This window comes from Phyllobates terribilis, unplaced genomic scaffold, assembly GCF_046119375.1.
Source record: "Phyllobates terribilis strain yellow unplaced genomic scaffold, ASM4611937v1 Scaffold_4__5_contigs__length_816908805, whole genome shotgun sequence".
Taxonomy (NCBI): Eukaryota; Metazoa; Chordata; class Amphibia; order Anura; family Dendrobatidae; genus Phyllobates; species Phyllobates terribilis.
The window spans coordinates 377,760,261-377,783,845 of NW_027362764.1; the positions used below are offsets into that span (position 1 = coordinate 377,760,261).

At 39.6% G+C, this 23,585-nt stretch overlaps 1 protein-coding gene across 2 annotated transcripts in view; it reads left to right on the plus strand.

The window, feature by feature from the left end:
- PTPN3 (protein tyrosine phosphatase non-receptor type 3) overlaps positions 1-23,585 on the plus strand; it is a 383,873-nt gene that overhangs the window by 345,134 nt on the left and 15,154 nt on the right. For both annotated transcript variants that reach the window (XM_073678476.1, XM_073678477.1), the window contains 4 exons: positions 6,767-6,913; positions 14,739-14,867; positions 18,955-19,100; positions 21,369-21,504. In XM_073678476.1, coding sequence (XP_073534577.1) covers positions 6,767-6,913; positions 14,739-14,867; positions 18,955-19,100; positions 21,369-21,504 — 558 coding nt within the window. The remainder of the gene's footprint in view (positions 1-6,766; positions 6,914-14,738; positions 14,868-18,954; positions 19,101-21,368; positions 21,505-23,585) is intronic.

A 23,585-nucleotide genomic window follows, 5' to 3' on the forward strand; every position in this document is an offset into this window, starting at 1 on the left:
GCTATTCCATCCGGTTTGCGTTTAGTTGGACCATCATTTATTTTTCAACAGGACAATGACCCCAAACACACCTCCAGGCTGTGTAAGGGCTATTTGACCAAGAAAGAGAGTGATGGGGTGTTACGCCAGATGATCTGGCCTCCACAGTCACCAGACCTAAACCCAATCAAGATGGTTTGGGGTGAGCTGGACCACAGAGTGAAGGCAAAAGGGCCAACAAGTGCTAAGCATCTCTGGGAACTCCTTCAAGATTGTTGGAAGACCATTTCCGATGACTACCTCTTGAAGCTCATCAAGAGAATGCCAAGAGTGTGCAAAGCAGTCATCAAAGCAAAAGGTGGCTACTTTGAAGAACCTAGAATATAAGACATAATTTCAGTTGTTTCACACTTTTTTGTTAAGTATATAATTCCACATGTGTTAATTTATAGTTTTGATGCCTTCAGTGTGAATGTACAATTTTCATAGTCATGAAAATTACAGAAAAATCCTTAAATGAGAAGGTGTGTCCAAACTTTTGGTCTGTACTGTATATATATATATATATATATATATAATATTATATATATATATAATATATTTTGTCTTTTACAAGTGGCATGAGCTTAAGTGCATTAGGCATTAAGATGAGTATAGCTTTGCTTTTTTTATTTCAAATAAAGGTGTCAGTATCATTATTTCAATTAAAGGACTTTATTCTTGCTCTGTCTTTATTACAATTTGATCATGGGGTTACTAATTGGGGCGTCTTTTAGATGCCTCTCCAGTACTAACCCCTGGGCTTGATGTCAGCTGACAATACAAAGATGACATCAACCCCAATACTATTATCCCACTTGCCACTGCACCAGGACAATTGGGGAAGAGCGAGGCCAAGTGCCAGAATTGGCACATCTAATAGATGCGCCATTTCTGGGGTGGCTGAAAGCTGATATTTTTTGTTTGGGAGGGGGCCAATAACCATGACCCCTTCCCTCGCTATTAAGCTGGTTTCACACGTCCAGATATTTTCGGTACGTGTGGCAACCGTGTGCCGCCCGTGTGCCTCATCAGGATCACATGAACCAGTGCCTGGGAATCAGCGCTACAGTTAGTGCTGTTCCCAAGTGCTGGTGCTGAATGCTGCCCTCATCATGGTTCCTTGCCGGCGCTGCTATCAGCACCAGCAGGGACAATGATTTTACAGTGTCCCCACCTGTAAAAATAAGAAAACAATAAATAAAATCCATATACTTACCTCTCCTAGGTGTCCCCACTGTAATCCATGCTACCACTGCTGCCGGGGAAAATGAGCGGCTCTGGAGCTGCAGCTCATGAGCGGTGTCCTGTCACTCACTGAAAGCAGCTCCGGAGTGGCTCATTCTCCCCGGCTTTAGTGGTCAGAGGATTACAGCAGTGGACACCTAGGAGAGGTAAGTATATGTAGTTTCTTTTTTTTTTATTATTTCTACAGATGGGAACACTGCGAGAGCAGACTACCACTACCCTCATCACTGTCCCTGCTGGTGCTGATCACCGCACCAGCAGAGAACCATGATGAGGGCAGCGTTCAGCACCCGTTTCTTGGGAACAGCACTACCTGTAGCGCTGATTCCCAGGCGCCGGTCCGTGTCACACTGATGACACGCGGATGTCATCCGTGTGTGTTCAGCGTGAGCAACTTTTGCAGACCGTGCATCTGCAAAAAAACAGACATGTCAGTGTGTGGAGCACACGGACACACGGTCCGTGGAAACACACTGACATTTTAATGGGTCTGCGTGTGTCAGTGTCTCTGGTACGTGTGGAAACTGTCACCACATGTACCGGAGATATTGATGTGTGAAAGAGCCCTTAATATAAGCCCGCAGCTGTCTGTTTAGCCTTTGCTGGTTAGTGAATATAGGGGGGACCCCTCTTCAATTTTTTGGGGGGTCTCCCTTATAATAACTAGTAAAGGCTAAACAAACAGCTGTGAGCTGATATTAATAGCCTGGGAACCTTTATGGCTATTGGCCCGTTCCTAGAATATTAACATAAGCCCCCAGCCATCGGCTTTCCCTCTGCTGCTAATAAAAATTATGGAGGACCCGCTCCGTTTTTATAATTTATTTTTTTAATTATTAACAAGTAAAGTAAAATACAGACCCAAGGTAACCTTAGTTAACAGTCTCCAGGTGTTCAAGCAGCTGGAAACTCCAGAAACCTTAAAATGTCCCTCAAAGTTTCCCATGAGGTTTCCGGGCCTCGCTGTTGCTGGAAGACCCTGTGGCTGTGAACTCTGGTACCTGAGTGAGTGATGAACGCCCGCGAGTTTGGCACGCTACACAGTTTGCGCTGTTCTCAGGTGCTGAGTGCAGCTCATATCATTGTCACCTGGTTTTCCTGAGATCAGCACGACCAGGTGACAATGATGGGAGTTGTATTCAGCACCCTCAGTGTACATTATGTGTAAAATAAAGAATTAAAAAAAAAACAAAAAAAAAAAAAACAGCGTGGGCTCCCGACGATTATGGATAACCAGCTGAGGGAAAGCCACTCGATGGGGACTGATATTACTAGCCAGGGAAAGGGGCCATTAGCCCAAAATGTTCCCTTGCTATTAATAACACCTCAGGGCTGTTTGATTAGCTTTTACTGGCTAGTTTACAGGAAGACCCAAGAAAAAAATTTACGTAGGGTCCCCCTGTAACATGTTACCAGCACAGATTAAACAGACTTCTGTGGGCTGATATCAATAGCCAGGGAAGGGGCCATGGATATTGGCCCCCTTCGAGTCTAATAAGATCAGCCCTCATCCACCCCAGAAAAGGCGCATCTATTAGATGCGCCAATTCTGGTGGTTCGCCCAGCTCTTCCCACTGCCCTGTTACGATGGCAAGTGGGGTAATAGGGCTGGGGTTCATGTCAGCTTTGTATTGCCAGCTGACATCAAGCCCAGGGTTAGTAATGGGGAGGTGTCTATGAGACGCCCCCATTACTAACCCCATAGTACGCTTTGAAATAAACACACAGCAAGAATAATATCCATTATTTGAAATAAAACTCAACTCCGTTTTATACATTTATTAAAAAATAAAAAACACAGTTATACTCACCTCTACGCCTAATCCATTGCAGCCAATATCCCCTGTAAAAAAATAAAAATAATAAACAACCATATCCCTCACCTGTCCGACTTGAATAAAATCCATACTGTCCCACACCATAATACATCTGTGCGACATTTGGTTTTCAAAATGAACAGTGGCATGATGCGACCGTTCATGTTCAAAACCAGGGGAGAATAAGCTGTTGCTAGTGAGCTCAATGAGTTCACCACAGTTCATTGGCTCGCTCGCAGCAGCTCATTGTATCCTGGTTTTCAGCGTCAAAGTCCGCATCATGCCACTGTTCATTTTGAAGACCAAATTATTTATTTATAGCACAGGCGCCAGCTGATGAATACTCTTATCAGCAGCGCCTACTCTCGCTGCTATTAGCGACAGCAAGCATATGCTGATGTATTTTTACCGCCGATCAGAGCCGCCGGTGTTTCTCGTGCTGTCACACAGATGACAGCGTGGGAAACAGCCGATGGGCTGCTGAACCAGAACTGTAATGCCACAGCCCCACTATTAGTATTTAGTCAGTATTTGGTCAGTATTTTTTCTCAGAAGTGGGAGACAAAACCTGATGAGGAACAATCAGAGAAAAGGTATAATAGAAACAAGTGCACCAATTCTGCATTTATCACCCACTCCTGATTTTGGCTCCCACTCCTGAGAAAAAATACAGACCGAATACTGACCAAATACTGATAGCGGGGCCGTGGCCTAAAACTGACTTCCTGGAGAAGTCAGTGTTCCGGGTCCGTGCCCGAACACTAGGTGTTCGGTACGGATCCCGAACTTTACTGTTCGGGTTAGCCCATCACTAGTTGTTCCAATACACACAAAGGAAATAAACATGTGTAACTGCAATAATTTTCTGGGAGAAATACTTCATTTTCTGTAACAATTTCAAAGGTGCTAACATGACTTTATTTGTACATTGTAATAAGTTCGCCCCCTAAGCCTTTGTTTTTGCAAACTGAATAACCCCAAGTTTAATAACTTGTCTTAGTATTGCAGTTCACCTATTCCCTTTTATAATCTTGTTTGCTCTTCTCTACACCCGCTCCAGTTCAGTTATGTCCTTGTTATACAGCAGAGACCAAAATTGCGCACAGTATTATAACTGTGGCTGCACTAGTGACTTGTATAGAGGCAAAACTATGTTCTTGTCATGAGCACCTATATTTAACGCATCCCATTATTTTATTAGCCTTGGCAGCAGCTGCCTGGCACTGGCCACTAAAGTTGAGTTTGCCATCCACACATACACCCAAGTCTTTTTCTGGGACAGTTTTACCGATTGTTTAGCAAATTAGTACAGAATTATACATTTTATGTCCTCTACCCAAGTGCTTGACCTTATATTTATCTATATTAAACGTCAATTGCCATTTCTCAGCCCAAGGTTCCAGCTTATATGAATCCCTCTGTAATATTAAATTATCCTCCATTTGTTTTGCTTTCCCTGCAGAGGTTAGTATCATCTGCAAATATTGAAATTCTACTCTTTATACCCCCTACAAGGTCCCTATTTAATGTGATAAACAGAAAAGGACCCAATACTGACCCCTGTGGTACCCCACTGTTAACTGTGACCCAATTTGGGTGTGTTACATTGATAACCACCTTGGTTTCTTCTCACTAAGCCAGTTTTTAACTCCGTTACACATATCTTCCCGTTTTCCCTTTATTCTCATTTTATGTACCAACCTCTTCCTTACATAGTTCCTCTTAATACCTATAAAAATATGTGGCCATAACCACAAAAAAAATATATTGTTGCTGAGATTTTACAATATTGTCTTTGTTTTTGTTACATTGTATTATACAGTTATATGAAAAAGTTTGGGCACCCCTATTAATCTTAAGCTTAATGTTTTATAAAAATTGGTGTTTTTGCAACAGCTATTTCAGTTTGATATATGTAATAACTGTTGGACACAGTAATGTTTCTGCCTTGAAATGAGGTTTATTGTACTAACAGAAAATGTGCAATCTGCATTCAAACAAAATTTGACAGGTGCATAAGTATGGGCACCCTTATCATTTTCTTGTTTTAAATACTCCTACCTACTTTTTAGTGACTTACTAAAGCACTTTTTTTGGTTTTGTAACCTCATTGAGCTTTGAACTTCATAGCCAGGTGTATGCAATCATGAGAAAAGCTACTTAAAGTGGCCACTTGCAAGTTGTTCTCCTGTTTGAATCGCCTCTGAAGAGTGGCATCATGGACTCCTCAAAACAACTGTCAAATGATCTGAAAACAAAGATTATTCAACATAGTTGTTCAGGGGAAGGATACAAAAAGCTGTCTCAGAGATTTAACCTGTCAGTTTCCACTGGGAGGAACATAGTAAGGAAATGGAAGAACACAGGGACAGTTCTTGTTAAGGCCAGAAGTGGCAGGCCAAGAAAAACATCAGAAAGGCAGAGAAGAAGAATGGTGAGATTAGTCAAGGACAATCCTCAGACCACCTTCTGAGAGCTGCAGCATCAACTTGCTGCAGATGGTGTCACTGTGCATTGGTAAACTATACAATGCACTTTGCACAAGGAGAAGCTGTATGGGAGAGTGATGCGAAAGAAGCCATTTCTGCAATTACGCCACAAACAGAGTAGGCTGAGGTATGCAAAATCACATTTGGAGAAGCCAATTTCTTTTTGGAAGAAGGTCCTGTGGACTGATGAAACCAAGATTGAGTTGTTTGGTCATACAAAAAGGCGTTATGCATGGCGTCAAAAAAACACAGCATTCCAAGAAAAACACTTGCTACCCACAGTAAAATTTGGTGGAGGTTCCATCATGCTTTGGGGCTATGTGGCCAATGCCGGCACCGGGAATATTGTTAAAGTTGAGGGACGCATGGATTCCACTCAGTATCAGCAGATTCTTGACAATAATGTTCAAGAATCAGTGATAAAGTTGAAGTTATGCAGGGGATGGATCTTTCAGCAAGACAATGATCCAAAACACCGCTCCAAATCTACTCAGGCATTCATGCAGAGGAAAAATTACAATGTTCTGGAATGGCCATCCCAGTCCCCCGACCTGAATATCGTTGAACATCTGTGGGATCATTTGAAGAGGGCTGTCCATGCTCGGCGACCATCAAACTTAACTGAACTGGAATTGTTTTGTAAAGAGGAATAGTCAAAAATACCTTCATCCAGGATCCAGGAACTCATTAAAAGCTACAGGAAGCGACTAGAGGCTGTTATTTTTGCGAAAGGAGCATCTACTAAATATTAGTGTCACTTTTCTGGTGGGGTGCCCATACTTATGCACCTGTCAAATTTTGTTTGAATGCAGATTGCACATTTTCTGTTAGTACAATAAACCTCATTTCAAGGCAGAAACATTACTGTGTCCAACAGTTATTACATATATCAAACTGAAATAGCTGTTGCAAAAACACCAATTTTTATAAAACATTAAGCTTAAGATTAATAGGGGTGCCCAAACTTTTTCATATAACTGTATGTATTTAAAAGGTGTTCCTAATGTCAAAAAACTACTACAGACAACCATGTATGACATGATGTCTGTAGCTACGAATCTGGTTATGGCTTTAATTTTATTTTCATATCTGCTTTTCAAAAATAGATGCTGGAATATGATTGGCTGCTTTAGTCAACATGTCCAGTTCCATCCTATATATTGTAACCACAGTTTTATTCTCTTTATTTTGCAGATGGAAATTCCAACATCTAACATTGTAAATCGATATATTGCCACTCAGGGCCCCCTTCCTCATACGTGTGCACATTTCTGGCAGATGGTTTGGGATAACAGACTAACACTTATCATCATGTTAACAACGTTAACAGAGCGAGGAAGGGTACGACTTTAATTTAATGTTGCCTTTTCTTAAAGAACATACGGTAATTTGTACGCACCAGCACACAACCCTTTAATAGTTGTGAATAAAATGATGGTATGGGTCTTATAATCGGGTCTTTTTTATGTAGGTAAAGCACAAACAGGAAAGACTCATTGTAGTTTGGTGACTTAGAACAGGAATGAATATATATATATATATATATATATATATATATATATATATATATATATATATATACACTACCGATCAAAAGTTTGGGGTCACCTAGAGAATTTTGTCTTTTCCATGAAAACTCATACTTTTATTTATCAAATGAGTTGTAAAATGAATAGAAAATATAGTCCAGACATTGACAAGGTTAGAAATAATGATTTTTATGTGAAAGAATAATTTTCTCCTTCAAACTTTGCTTTCGTCAAAGAATGCTCCCTTTGCAGCAATTCCAGCATTGCAGACCTTTGGCATTCTAGCTGTTAATTTGCTGAGGTACTCTTGAGAAATTTCACCTCATGCTTCCTGAAGCTCCTCCCAAAAGTTAGATTGGCTTGATGGGCACTTTTTGCGTACCATACGGTCAAGCTGCTCCCACAACAGCTCAATGGGGTTGAGATCTTGTGACTGCGCTGGCCACTCCATTACAGATAGAATACCAGCTGCCTGCTTCTTCCCTAAATGGTTCATGCATAATTTGGAGGTGTGCTTTGATTCATTGTCCTGTTGTAGGATGAAATTGGCTCCAATCAAGTGCTGTCCACAGGGTATGGCATGGCGTTGCAAAATGGAGTGATAGCTTTCCTTATTCAAAATCCCATTTACCTTGTACAAATCTCCCACTTTACCAGCACCAAAGCAACCCCAGACCATCACATTACCTCCACCATGCTTGACAGATGGCGTCAGGCACTCTTCCAGCATCTTTTCAGTTGTTCTGAGTCTCACAAAAGTTCTTCTGTGTGATCCAAACACCTCAAACTTTGATTCGTCTGTCAATAAAACATTTTTCCAATCTTCCTCTGTCCAATGTCTGTGTTCTTTTGCCCATATTAATCTTTTCCTTTTATTAGCCAGTCTCAGATATGGCTTTTTCTTTACCACTTTGCCCTGAAGGCCAGCATCCCGGAGTCGCCTCTTCACTATAGACGTTGACACTGGCGTTTTGCGTGTACTATTTAATGAAGCTGCCAGTTGAGGAGCTGTGAGGCGTCGATTTCTCAAACTAGAGACTCCATACTTGTCACTCAGTTGTGCAGCAGGGCCCCCCCACTTCTCTTTCTACTCTGGTTAGAGCCTGTTTGTGCTCTCCTCTGAGGGGAGTAGTACACACCGTTGTAGGAAATCTTCAGTTTCTTGGCAATTACTCGCATGGAATAGCCTTCATTTCTAAGAACAAGAATAGACTGTCGAGTTTCACGTGAAAGTTCTCTTTTTCTGGCCATTTTGAGAGTTTCATAGAACAAACAAATGTAATGCTCCAGATTCTTAACTAGCTCAAAGGAAGGTCAATTTTATAGCTTCTCAAATCAGCCAAACCATTTTCAGCTGGGTTAACATACTTGTGCAAGGGTTTTCTAGGGTTTTCTAAACATCCATTAGCATTCAACATCCGACACTCAAGTGGTGGTTGTTGGAAATGGACCTCTATACACCTATGTAGATATAGCAATAAAAACAAGACATTTGCAGCTAGAATAGTCATTTACCACATTAACAATGTATAGAGTGTATTTCTGATTCATTTAATGTTAGCTTCATTGAAAAAAAAATGTGCTTTTCTTTGAACGGTAGTGTATGTGTGTGTAAATATACGTGTGTATATATATATATATATACAGTACAGACCAAAAGTTTGGACACACCTTCTCATTTAAAGATTTTTCTGTATTTTCATAACTATGAAAATTGTACATTCAAACTGAACGCATCAAAACTATGAATTAACACATGTGGAATTATATACTTAACAAAAAAGTGTGAAACAACTGAAAATATGTCTTATATTCTAGGTTCTTCAAAGTAGCCACCTTTCGCTTTGATGACTGCTTTGCACACTCTTGGCATTCTCTTGATGAGCTTCAAGAGGTAGTCACCGGAAATGGTTTTTACTTCACAGGTGTGCCCTGTCAGGTTTAATAAGTGGGATTTCTTGCCTTATAAATGGGGTTGGGACCATCAGTTGTGTTGTGCAGAAGTCTGGTGGATACACAGATGATAGCCCTACTGAATAGACTGTTAGATTAGTATTATGGCAAGAAAAAGGCAGCTAAGTAAATAAAATTGAGTGGCCATCATTACTTTAAGAAATGAAGGTCAGTCAGTTCGAAAAATTGGGCAAACTTTGAAAGTGTCCCCAAGTGCAGTTGCAAATACCATCAAGCGCTACAAAGAAACTGGCTCACATGAGGACCGCCCCAGGAAAGGAAGACCAAGAGTCACCTCTGCTTCTGAGGATAAGTTTATCCGAGTCACCAGCCTCAGAAATTGCAGGTTAACAGCAGCTTAGTTTAGAGACCAGGTCAATGCCACACAGAGTTCTAGCAGCAGACACATCTCTACAACAACTGTTAAGAGGAGACTTTGTGCAGCAGGCCTTCATGGTTAAATATCTGCTAGGAAACCACTGCTAAGGACAGGCAACAAGCAGAAGAGACTTGTTTGGGCTAAAGAACACAAGGAATGGACATTAGACCAGTGGAAATCTGTGCTTTGGTCTGATGAGTCCAAATTTGAGATCTTTGGTTCCAACCACCGTGTCTTTGTGTGACGCTGAAAAGGTGAACGGATGGACTCTACATGCCTGGTTCCCACCATGAAACATGGAGGAGGAGGTGTGATGGTGTGGGGGTGCTTTGCTGGTGACACTGTTGGGGATATATTCAAAATTGAAGGCATACTGAACCAGCATGGCTACCACAGCATCTTGCAGCGGCATGCTATTCCATCCGGTTTGCATTTAGTTGGACCATCATTTATTTTTCAACAGGACAATGACCCCAAACACACCTCCAGGCTGTGTAAGGGCTATTTGACCAAGAGGGAGAGTGATGGGGTGCTACGCCAGATGACCTGGCCTCCACAGTCACCAGACCTGAACCCAATCGAGATGGTTTGGGGTGAGCTGGACCGCAGAGTGAAGGCAAAAGGGCCAACAAGTGCTAAGCATCTCTGGGAACTCCTTTAAGATTGTTGGAAGACCATTTCCGGTGACTACTCCTTGAAGCTCATCAAGAGAATGCCAAGTGTGCAAAGCAGTCATCAAAGCAAAAGGTGGCTACTTTGAAGAACCTAGAATATAAGACATATTTTCAGTTGTTTCACACTTTTTTGTTAAGTATATAATTTCCCATGTGTTAATTCATAGTTTTGATGCCTTCAGTGTGAATGTACAATTTTCAAAGTCATGAAAATACAGAAAAATCTTTAAATGAGAAGGTGTGTCCAAACTTTTGGTCTGTACTGTATATCTATCAAATCTTTTTTTCTCTATGCTATTTAGGACCTCTTTTTGGTCACTTTATCGATTTGGACGTATGGAATTACTTCAACATTTCTCTGAACATTCAGAAATTACTTCACTTATAATGTATGATCATTGTTGATGTTGTATTGGGTTCATGTAAATGCTTTGTATAACTTATTGTTTCTTATTATATATTGAATGGTCATGTGATGTACTATATGTTCTATATCTACTCTGTCACATTGGTGGCACCTCTTTGAATATGTTTTTCACCATTCGTTGCTAATTATATGCAAATCTATATAGTATGATTATCATATGTCTTTTCATTTTTTGATAGTGATTAATAATTGAGATGGGGTCTACCTGTGATTTTTTTGGAACAATGCATAATAATATGTATATATGGTTAAGGAATTATGAATCCCTCTATTGTACTGTGATCTGGTCCATATACAGTTATATGAAAAAGTTTGGGCACCCCTATTAATCTTAAGCTTAATGTTTTATAAAAATTGGTGTTTTTGCAACAGCTATTTCAGTTTGATATATGTAATAACTGTTGGACACAGTAATGTTTCTGCCTTGAAATGAGGTTTATTGTACTAATAGAAAATGTGCAATCTGCATTCAAACAAAATTTGTCAGGTGCATAAGTATGGGCACCCTTATCATTTTCTTGTTTTAAATACTCCTACCTACTTTTTACTGACTTACTAAAGCACTTTTTTTGGTTTTGTAACCTCATTGAGCTTTGAACTTCATAGCCAGGTGTATTCAATCATGAGAAAAGCTACTTAAAGTGGCCACTTGCAAGTTGTTCTCCTGTTTGAATCTCCTCTGAAGAGTGGCATCATGGGCTCCTCAAAACAACTGTCAAATGATCTGAAAACAAAGATTATTCAACATAGTTGTTCAGGGGAAGGATACAAAAAGCTGTCTCAGAGATTTAACCTGTCAGTTTCCACTGTGAGGAACATAGTAAGGAAATGGAAGAACACAGGGACAGTTCTTGTTAAGGCCAGAAGTGGCAGGCCAAGAAAAACATCAGAAAGGCAGAGAAGAAGAATGGTGAGATCAGTCAAGGACAATCCTCAGACCACCTCCAGAGAGCTGCAGCATCAACTTGCTGCAGATGGTGTCACTGTGCATCGGTCAACTATACAACGCACTTTGCACAAGGAGAAGCTGTATGGGAGAGTGATGCGAAAGAAGCCGTTTCTGCAAGCATGCCACAAACAGAGTCGGCTGAGGTATGCAAAAGCACATTTGGAGAAGCCAATTTCTTTCTGGAAGAAGGTCCTGTGCACTGATGAAACCAAGATTGAGTTGTTTGGTCATACAAAAAGGCGTTATGCATGGCCGCAAAATAACACAGCATTCCAAGAAAAACACTTGCTACCCACAGTAAAATTTGGTGGAGGTTCCATCATGCTTTGGGGATGTGTGGCCAATGCCGGCACCGGGAATCTTGTTAAAGTTGAGGGACGCATGGATTCCACTCAGTATCTGCAGATTCTTGACAATAATGTTCAAGAATCAGTGACAAAGTTGAAGTTACGCAGGGGATGGATCTTTCAGCAAGACAATGATCCAAAACACCGCTCCAAATCTACTCAGGCATTCATGCAGAGGAACAATTACAATGTTCTGGAATGGCCATCTCAGTCCCCAGACCTGAATATCATTGAACATCTGTGGGATCATTTGAAGAGGGTTGTCCATGCTCGGCGACCATCAAACTCAACTGAACTGGAATTGTTTTGTAAAGAGGAATGGTCAAAAATACCTTCATCCAGGATCCAGGAACTCATTAAAAGCTACAGGAAGCGACTAGAGGCTGTTATTTTTTCAAAAGGAGGATCTACTAAATATTAATGTCACTTTTCTGGTGAGGTGCCCATACTTATGCACCTGTCAAATTTTGTTTGAATGCAGATTGCACATTTTCTGTTAGTACAATAAACCTCATTTCAAGGCTGAAACATTACTGTGTCCAACAGTTATAACATATATCAAACTGAAATAGCTGCTGCAAAAACACCAATTTTTATAAAACATTAAGCTTAAGGGTAATAGGGGTGCCCAAACTTTTTCATATAACTGTATATATGTATTTCCATTCATTCTGTAGGTTTATACGGATGCATGGGTCTATAATGTCCATCGTCCTATGCTGTGTCTGTGACATTGCACGCATGCGTGCCATGGATTCCGGGGCCCCCGCCGGCTCTCCGTATCTCGGGTGGCGTCTGACGTCAGGTCACATGTTTGTGTGCCCTGCCGTTGGCTGTCACGTGACGCGGACGCTGACTGGCGTCCCGGTCTCTATTACTACGCTATGTGTCACTTCCGGTCCGCGGCGTCTTCTGGCGCCTTTATATATCCCTGCACTGTTCACTTCCCTATGCCTCCTGACGAAGGGAAACCGAAACGCGCGTCGGGGTGGTAGCTCCATGTGTGCAGCCTCCATTACATGCCCTTGTACCTGCCTGTGCCTTTTCTACGCTCTATCCCCTGGTATGTATACACAGGGCTATGATGACCCTTTCACTACTGGATACAAATATGTGTGGATTATGCTATATAATCAAGTAGTTAGGGTCAGTCTTATATTAGATCATATCTTTTAGCCATCTAAGCACATGTACAGAGCTTTATAAGTATTACAATTTGGTACATCTAGCTAGACAATATACATTGTTTGACATACACTGTTTGATTATGTTTTTTTACCTGCTATTTGTACCGCTTACCTGGCATTCTTGAAAATTGGGTATAATTATATACACATTACTTATGGCAGCTGCTGCATGGTGCTATCTTTGTGGTTTTTACCGTCTGCACTTTGCACCTTACCCCCTTTTTGTGCTTGTTATAATTCTCCAATAAATTTTGATTGTTTTGCATAAATTTTAGTGGCCTATGTTTCGTATCTGTTTTGGTTTGTTCATATATATATATATATATATATATATATATATATATATATATATATATATAATTTATTAGCGAAACGAAATCTTTACATTTACGGCAGATGTGCACATTTATCATCTGGAACTGTCTGAGAAGCTGAGCTCACTTCGTGCAGCGCAAGTGCCAGCTATTTTATACAGTCGGCACCTGACAGTAATTACATCAGTCAGATCATGGCACATAAGATATTTAGAACGGATATGGGTTCATCTCTGATGCACTTTGCTTCACCCTCACATATTGCAATTTCAGGGTGACAATGGGTTGGCATTACAGCCAGGGGCCTACTGAAGCTCCTGTGTCTGCCTTTTTAATACCCCTATGAAAACTAGCCTATGGCTGGGTTTCATAGGAGACCAGTAATTGAGCAATAGGCAGCAGTACTACAATATTGCAGCATATTTTGTAATCAAGTGACCTTAGGCTCATGCATTCTTTTCTAAAAGAACAAATAAAAATGTGAAAAAAAAATATTTGTAAAAAGCCTAAATTCACCCCCCATAACCCCAACCAAATGTAAACTTTTAAATCACCCATCTTTTACTAGGATGTGATATTGAAATCTAAGGAATAAAAAAAGGACATATTTGGTATGGCCAGATTCGTAATACCTAATATTCATTCTATACGATAAAAGCTGAAATAGAACATTGGGTTGGCAGAATCACCATTTTTTATTACATTACAGAATGTAAATGAAATTCTTTGTTTTTATATTACTACTTTGAAAAAAATCTATAAAAATGTTATCACTTTAACTGTACTGACCTGTAGAACAAAGTTACCAGTTTATTTTTACCACAAAGTGAACGTCATAATAACAAAATCCAAAAAACATCTCCTGTTGGGTCCCAAAAAAATTGCTGTTTTTTTGCTAATTCCACACCACTTGGAATTTCTTTTCCATTTTCAGTACATATTATGGTAAAATGAATGGGGTTATTCAAAACTACAACTAGTACTGCAAAAAAAACAAACTCTTATATGGCTATTTTGATGGAGAAATAAAAATTTTTTATGGCTCTTAGAAGACAAGAAAGCGGAAAAAAAAACAATAGTCACTTCTCAAAGGTTATTAATACCGACACACCATGTATCAATTATTTTAATGCTTTGAACAGAAATCAAATAATTGCAGCAATGTCTTTTTGGCAGCCTGATACTAAGCAGTTTAATTTCTTGGAAATAGAAATTATATGTGAGCAGTATGTGTTTTTAGGCCTCACCATAGTCTTTCTAGTACGTTTACTGTGCGGTATCTAGATAGATGTTGCATACTATTTAGTCCTTTGTTCGGCTAATGCTCTTAAGAAGGAATTAGAAAAAAAACGTGTATGAATTCTTTGTTATTCCTCCATAAACTAATAAACCTTTGTGTTCCTTTAGACCAAATGTCAACAGTATTGGCCCGACCCTCCTGATGTGATGGAATATGGGAATTTTCGAGTAACGTGTAACACTGAAGACTGTACAATTGCCTATGTTTTCAGAGAAATGATATTAACAAATACAGAGGTAAAAACTGATGTTTTTTTCACAAACCATTGCTTAAGAGTGACAGTAAAGGAAATGTAAAGGCATTTTCACGTTTTACTTTAATTTTAGCAGCATGAGTGTAAAATCTGGCGAGATTCTCTTTTCTAGGAGATGTGTGGGTTGATGATTCTATACAACATCTCAGGGTGACCACCAGGAATTTCCTGGCCCCATACTGGCAAAATTTTCGGGCCCCCTTGAGACTGCACCTCCACCCCTCGAATCTTACACAGTCCCACCGCCCACTCTTGGAAAATCTCCACTTCTGCACCACGTCCTCACTAATCGCACATTAACAGTTCCCATTGAACACCATATCGCATACATAGCCAGCAGCTTTTGTTTTGGCCAAAAGATTTTTTTAAGCTGCCACCAAAACAAGGTAGACTCTTCTGGCTGGCCCTACTCTTCTCTAACCTATTAAAAATTTCTTAAAATATCTAGCACTCTTTTTAGGTATATTTTTATTTATTTTTCTTTAGGGAATGTGTCACATACATTTTTTAAAATGACCAATAATACCACATACAAAGGACAAATACCACCATACTATGACCAGACTGCATATTACCACCACATAGTGACCGAATATACTGCAATACTGATCATTAATAAAAAAAAAAAAAACACAATACTAAGTGCCATTATACACAGAAGCTCTGTATATAGGGTCAATATACAGGTAATACATTGATCACTGGTGACATTATACACAGGAGCTCTGTATATCATGTATAGTGTACAGGTAATACCCTGATCACCACTGACCTTATACACAGGAGCTCTGTATATAGTGTACAGGCAATAAAGGGATTATCAATAACATTTTACACAGGAGTTCTGTATATATTGTCAGTGTACAAGTAATGCAGTGAACACCACTGACATTATACACAGGAGCTGTGGATATAGTGTACAGTGTACAGGCAATAAAGGGATCACCAGTAACATTATACACAGGAGCTCTGTATATAGTGTCCATGTACAGGTAACACACTGACTCTCTAGTTGAAGATATAAATCTTCGCTTTTCATTCAGTGCTGAATGCCATAATTTCTTCCAGCCAGGACTCATCTCTGCATAAAATAACACAGTTATCTAGAGTACTGCTTCCAGAGCACATTCCCCAACCTCTACACTATACAGCTGAATACAGACGTGCACCCACCGTCAATATACTGCATCTGAAACAACGGATACTGGCAGCCTGTGCTAGCATTTCTTCTGCGGTGTTGCTATCAGTGTGTCAAGAGTGGGAGAAGAGGGTTGCATTGACAATCCAACACAATGGGCAGCACTTTGAATACATTTTATAAGTGGTCATAAACTTGTAAAAAACTCATGAAAGAATAAAGTTACGTTAAAACCAAGCACACCATTGTTTTTCTTATGAAATTCTCAATAATTTTGATTTGTCACATGACCCTCTTCCCATTGAAAAAAATAAAGCTGGATCCAAAATGGCCGACTTCAAAATGGCCACCATGGTCACCACTCATCTGGAAAAATTTTCCCCCTCCCATATACTAATGTGCCACAAACAGGAAGTTGATATCACCAACCATTCCGATTTAATTTAGGTGTATCCATATAAATGGCCCACCCTGTATAATTAGTTATTATGCAACCCACCATTCCAAATATAAATTGTAATCCACCCATGTGCTCCCACTAACTATAAATAGCCACTTTCCCCACCCAATAAATAAATAAATTAGCACCTGTACTCTTTCCCCCAATTCATTACCAGTCACACTCCATCATCCTCAACGCCCCCACTCTGTACCTCCCGCCCCCATGATTCATTATATTTACATGTCTACTCCTCCCCAATTCATTGTCATGTCCTCTCTTTCTCCCACCTCCACCCTATACTTATTATCAACTGCTGTCCCCCACATTCAATACAGCATTTACTCTCCCCCCACCCTCAGTTTATCATTATTTGCTGCCCCCCATTCCCCAGTCTCAATACATCATCATTTAATCCCCCCACCCTCAAAATTCATCATTATTTACTCTTCCCCAAGTCATCATTTGCACTCCCCACCCCCCACCTTCAATTTAATGGCTGTTCCCCATCCCCCAACCTCACTTCATCATTTGCAGTCCTCCCTTCTCACCATCATTTGCAGTCCCCTGCCCCCCTCACCCCTCACTTCATCATTTGCAGTGCCCCTCTCACTTCATCTGTCACTATATTTACCCCTACAAACTGCTATTATGGCTGCATAGTTGAAACAATGCTCATTGGGAATATGACATTTTGTTCTCTGTACTTAAAGGAGTTGTCCACTACTCTAACAACCCCTTCTCAATGTTTACCTCCAGTAAAATAACAACACTTATACTCACCTCTGGTGCCGGCACTGGCTCTCCCAAGGATCGCATGACATAGTGTCACACAATCCCTGCACCCAATCATCGCTGGCTTCACTTTGCCTGTCTTCAGACAAATCAGACATCAAGGGGAAGTGAGAACTGCATTTACTCTTGTCTGATTCTTCTGAAACTGGGGAGAATAAAGCCAACACTAATTGACCACAGGGATCGCGTGATATAATAATGTCATGTGATCCCCGGGAGAGCAAGTGCCGACACCGCTGGAACTGTGTCTGCACCAGAGGTGAGTAAAAGTGTTATTATTTTCTAAGGGGGAAATATGCTGATTGAGACTGGGTTGTCTGAGTAGTGGACAACGCCTTTAACGCCTTTTCTCTGCAGTCAGCCTGTGAAAGATTCATATGCTTTATGCTAATGAATACCTAGGTATTTGGTAGAACTTCTGAGCGCTGCCCCTTTTCTGGCTGTTTGCAGGAGTATTGCAGTGAGTAGAGAGATTAAAATATTTTCCCTTTTATTCATACTTATAAAAACATTAAAAAACATCATAAAATACTTTTTAGAGCGATACTACTCGACTTTGTCTAATATTCAAATACATTTTATTTTCCAATCCCGCACCTCTCCTGCATACCCCAAGAAACACAGAAACAAAACATATGTATGTATCTTACTTACATTTTCAACGCATGTCTTAATTTCACACCAAAACCTATCCATTAACTATTAATCTTAATTCCTTATCTATTTTTTTTTATATTTAAAGCAACCCATATAATATCTCAACCAGTATATGTTGTGCTACACAGAACCCCCATTTTAAAATTACTTTCTATAATTAGGTGTAATTTATTTTCTGCACAAAAACGCAGTGGAAAAAAAATTATGTTTATGCTATGTGGGAACACAGCCTAATAGTGGAATTGGGTAGACTCGATTGATACAGGTTGGAAAATTGCATCATTCATTCTGCTAGAAATACTAAGAATTTGCTGTACTTGTTGATTGTAACACACTGTATAAGTATTTGCTTAATAGAGCAATTTAGAAGAAAAATAAAATGTGATTCCAAGTTAATATAGTAACGCTATTTATATGAATGTAAGATCTCAGATTTTAAGTCTTAAAGGGACTTTTATGACATATTGGCAAGTTATTCCATTAATGTCTAATAGATGAAGGGCCCACCTGAGCAAGCATGTGCTGCAATTATCAAAGCTTTTATAGAGGGACATGATGGTCCCCACTCCCGAGAATCACGCTTGTCCCAGCAGTGGGACACTCCTTTATTGGCTTTATTACACATCCTGTAGAAATGCTACGAATGTCCCAGCAAAGCCTTTACCAAGCCATTTTCTATCATATGGGGTTGTATGAAGGTAGAAAAAAAGGTCAGCTTTTTCCAAAAAACCTCGACACAAGTGAAAAGCGGCGGCTGCTATAATATCAAACCAAGCTCATGGCCATTTGTGGTGTTATTTTTGGAATTAAAGCAGATCTTTTGTTCTTACCCTCGTAGCATCTCAGACTTACAGGCTAATGCCAAGCATGCTAAACGAATGGCCAAAAGTAAATGATGTGTTTCCCACATAGATAACGTTAGAAATGACATGGTTTAGGCTGTAAGTCAGCTTTTTCTTGAATGACACACCAATGTACATGTGTCTGACAGATAATGTGTAAACAATTGGAAAGCCTAATTAATCCACCTATTATTTAAAGACAGGAGAAGATCTTCCAGTTTCTCACTTGCAGTACGTTGCTTGGCCTGATCATGGAGTACCCGATGAATCATCGGATTTCCTGGAATTTGTAACCTGTGTGAGACAAAAGAGGGTGGAAAAGCAAGCCATGCTGGTACACTGCAGGTAATTGTATTGGTTCAGTTCAGGATAGCAGTTCTTTCATCTTGTGTTTTCTAGACTAAGGCTATGTGCCCACGATGCAGAGATGCTCCGGATTTTTTCCTGAGCGTTTCTGCATCTCCCTGGCAGAAAAAACGCATGCGGATTGTACATGCGGATTGTACATGCGGATTGTACATGCTGATTGTACATGCTTATTGTACATGCGTTTAACTGCCAGGGACAAGCGGAAGTGAAGCGTTCTTCACATGCATTTCCGCATGCGGGTTGTTAAGCGCTTTCCAAACGATTTTAGCATCACTTGGAAAGTGCTTGACAACTTGGTCACACTATATAAATCCATGCAAATGGCATGGATTTATATACTGTGACCGTAAAGAATAGTTAAAAAATAAAAAATAAATTTATACTTACCTTCCGATGGCCCCCGCAGTCTTGCTTCGCTCCGTCCTGGCTTGCCGGCAGCTCGCAGTGCACTACACGTCACATGACTATGACGTCAGCGCAGGTCCTTCAGTCCACCACAATCTGCAGGCAAGTGAAGACAAGGAGACCGGGGGCCATCAGAAGGTAAATATCATATTTATTTTCTTTTTTTTACAGGTTCTATGGTACCCGGGTCCGGAGGAGAGTCTCCTTTCCTCCAGACCCGGGTACAATCCGCACATTGAAATGCATGGATTCCTCATGTACAGATCCAGTGATGCGGATTACATGCGTTCCAATGAAAGTCAATGGCGGCGAAAACGCAGCACTTCCACAAAATAATTGGTAGTGCTGTGGATTTTTCCGCAATGATAATCCGCAGTGGAATTTTCGCAGCATGTGCACAGTACATGCGGATTATCATTGGGGAACATTGCAGACCTTCTACCAAGCGTTTTTTAAGCACTTCTGCTGCTGCAGAAAAGCTTAAAAAACGCATCATGGGCACACAGCCTTATTCATCTGATAATCTGGAATATGGGATCATTATTACACAGGTTAATGCTGATCCTAACATCATCTCATTTCACTTCAGCAGAATAGGTCTGACTCAATGTCTACTCAATCTCTTTAATAGCAGAATGCTATACAGAGTGATCAGTATTTGGTATTTTTTCTCAGGAGTGGGAGATAAAACCAGGAGTGGGTGATGAATGCAGAATTGGTGACTTGTTTCTATTATACCTTTTCTCTGATTGTTCCTCACCTGGTTTTGGCTCCCACTCCTGAGTAAAAAGACCAACCGAATACTGACCGAATACTGATAGTGGGGCCGTGGCCTTAAAGGGAGTCTCTCAGCACAAAATGACTGTTGAAACCAAGCACAGCACTAATAAAAAATGTACCTTTACTGTCCAAATCCATTGCTGTGCTTGTCAAATATTGTTCCTTATTTATTCAGTTATGTTAATGAGGAGCACGGTGGCGTGGCCAAGCAGTTCAGTGCACTAGTGATTTTAAGTGTTTTATTTTTTTTGCTTGCGACATTCCATTTTTAACTTGCTGAAAGCAAGAAACACCTTAGCCGCAGTGTGTGATTGCAGCCTAAACATTCAGCCAATCATTCGAATGAGCAAAACGCTCATAAGGTGCTTGATTCAAGCGTTTATGCTGACATAAAAATTATCGTTATTGGCATATGCTGCTGATAACATGACGTTGTATTGGGATAGAATAATCAGCCCGATGAAAACAATGGGCTATGTAAACATCTAAATGAACCGTGAGACTCATTCATGCGAAATGAAAGCTAGTCAGTCTATTCTGTACGTAGAAGTGAACCAAAACGTGTATTTTTTTTTCTGTAATTCGCTTCCATGCAAGTTCAGCAAAATGCAGCATTTTTCTGAACATTAAAGCAACATCAAAATATTTAAAAATAAAGAAAAACTTAAACTCACCTCTCCGGCCCCTCCGCTCTTGCTAGCAACCCAGGCCCAAATTTCTGTGCTTTCAATGCCGATTTGAAGATGTGTCGAGGCCTGAACAGCTGACGGTGAGGAGCGGATGGGCTGACGAGGCGAGTAATAAGGATTTTTATTATTTTTCATATATTACATTTAATATACTTTAGGGGTATAATGAAGGACATTCAATTTGAAGAGAGACATTAACTTCTCCGCCAATTGAATTTCCTGGGAAACACCGCACGAATAGGTGAATTCGAAGTTTGCCTGATCAGTTCATCTGTAGTTAAAAGATTGTAGTTAATACATTATTTAGCAAATATAAAACAGACAATTTTATTTTATTAGTTTGTAACATATTATTACCTTTTAATGGCAGCGCCGGGATAGGTCGTACTGGCGTCCTGATTACAATGGAAACGGCAATGTGTCTAATGGAACAAAACCAGCCTGTCTATCCTTTGGACATTGTGAGACAAATGCGAGACCAGCGGCCTATGATGGTTCAGACATCAGTAAGAAAAATGAACATCTCCTTGCATTCATGCAGCTAAGCTTATCATTATAGTTAATATATAGTATACTACTTATCATTTTTTGTTAGGGTTTTACATTCTGGAAATCCTCCATTGTGATTACTAAACCACGGCTACATCTTTTGCAGGCCATGACAATAAAGCCATGCTGTTATGAGCTTCTTGTCAGGTAGCATAGTAAACAATAATTCATAACAATATCACTTAAGAATAGGTTAATTGCCCAGCAGCCAGACATCAAGGAGGTCATGTAGGTCATTCTCCTGTAAGTGCAGGTGAGCATAGGTAATTCACCAATTACATGTATAGACAGTGTGGTCACTGATAATGAGTCATTTACAGCTGGGGGAGAAAGATGCATCAGAATATGCAGAAGTGGGGATCTGAGCGAACATCCACAGCAGCAAGGTGCATTGTATCATGTTGCTAGTTACAATCGGTTACTCATACATATCAATAAATAAATAAATATTACCTAACAAATTGTTACATGTAAATAATCTTCTGAGATTTCCTATACAAGTACAGCCTGTACTATTGTAAATGTCTATATTTCTAAATAAAAAAAATAATAAAAATAAATAAATAAAATATTTATATATATATATATATATATATATATATATATATATATATATATATATGTGCACAAACACATTCCTCCTCATTTAAAATTGCATGATCAGTAAGACAAAGTTGAGCATATCTGAGACATCATTGATCGACAATTGCAAAGGGAGCTGCCAGCAGTGGAGCTTGATGATTTTGTGCCCAAGTGCATACAGCAGAACATTCCTCAGACAATCATTAATAGCCTTATTGATAGCATGCCAAGGTGTGAAAGTGCATTTAATTCCTGCGCATTATGCTCATACCCAATACCGAATAAATCAAGATGTTTTAAATATTTTATTTGCATATCCTTAACATGTCTATTGATCCTGTACTTTTCATAATATCTTTTCTTCTTGGTGTTGCAATTACAGTTTGAGGAGTGTGTTTGTGTATCTACACACATGGACAAAATGAAAGTAAAAATAAAAACACAATGGTCACTAAAATAACTTGAAACTTTCAATTTAATTTCACTGAATATCAACTAATGAAAATCAGACATTGCTTCTGAATTGTGGTTCAACTAAAAATTTTTAAAACACAAAACCCAAGAAAATGGCCAGGACAAAAATGATTTTACCCTTAAAGAGTAACTGTTTTAATTTTTACTTCATGAATCAATAGTACACAAAATATATTAATTTTTTTTTATTTTTATATCCGAGAAATGTGCTCCTTTCTCCCCCAAAACTGATCTTTCATTCTCGAAATTCTCAATTCACAGGTAAAATCATAAAATAAGAGATATAATTTGCTACTGATAAAATTCTATGTAGACAGAAGGGAGGAGGTGCAGGAGGCAGAGTGCCTTCATTAAAGACAGATTTTACCAATGAATTGAGAATTTTGAAAATGAATTATCATTCTTGATGGACAAAGAAGCAGATTTCTGTAAGATATATTAAGTTTCTTATTTTCATGCTTATTAGTTTTTCAAATAAAAATTAAAATGGCGGTTACACTTTAACTTAATATTTTGTTGCACAACGTTTTGAGACAATCACTGCAAACAATTTCTGTAATGAGACTTCTGCACCTGTCAATAGGTATTTTGTCCCTAACTGTCTCAAGTGTTAAGTCTCCTCCAGTCATGTTTCCGCTTCTTCCACAAATGTTCAATAGGATTTAGATCAGGGCTCATACAAGGCCGCCTCAAAATAGTCCAATGCTTTGCTCTTCACTATTCTTGGATGTTTTTAGCTGCATTTTGGGTCATTATCCTGTTGGAGGACTGGGCAGCACATTTCTCTCTAGAATCCCTTGATAGTCTTAGATTTCTTTGTACCCTGCACAGATTCAAGACACCCTGTGCCAGATGCAGCAAAGTAGCCCCAGAACATAACAGAGCCTCCTCCATGTTTCACATTAGATAGAAAGTTCTTTTATTTGTATGCTTCATTTTTGTGTCTGTGAACATAGAGCTGATGTGACTTGACAAAAAGCTC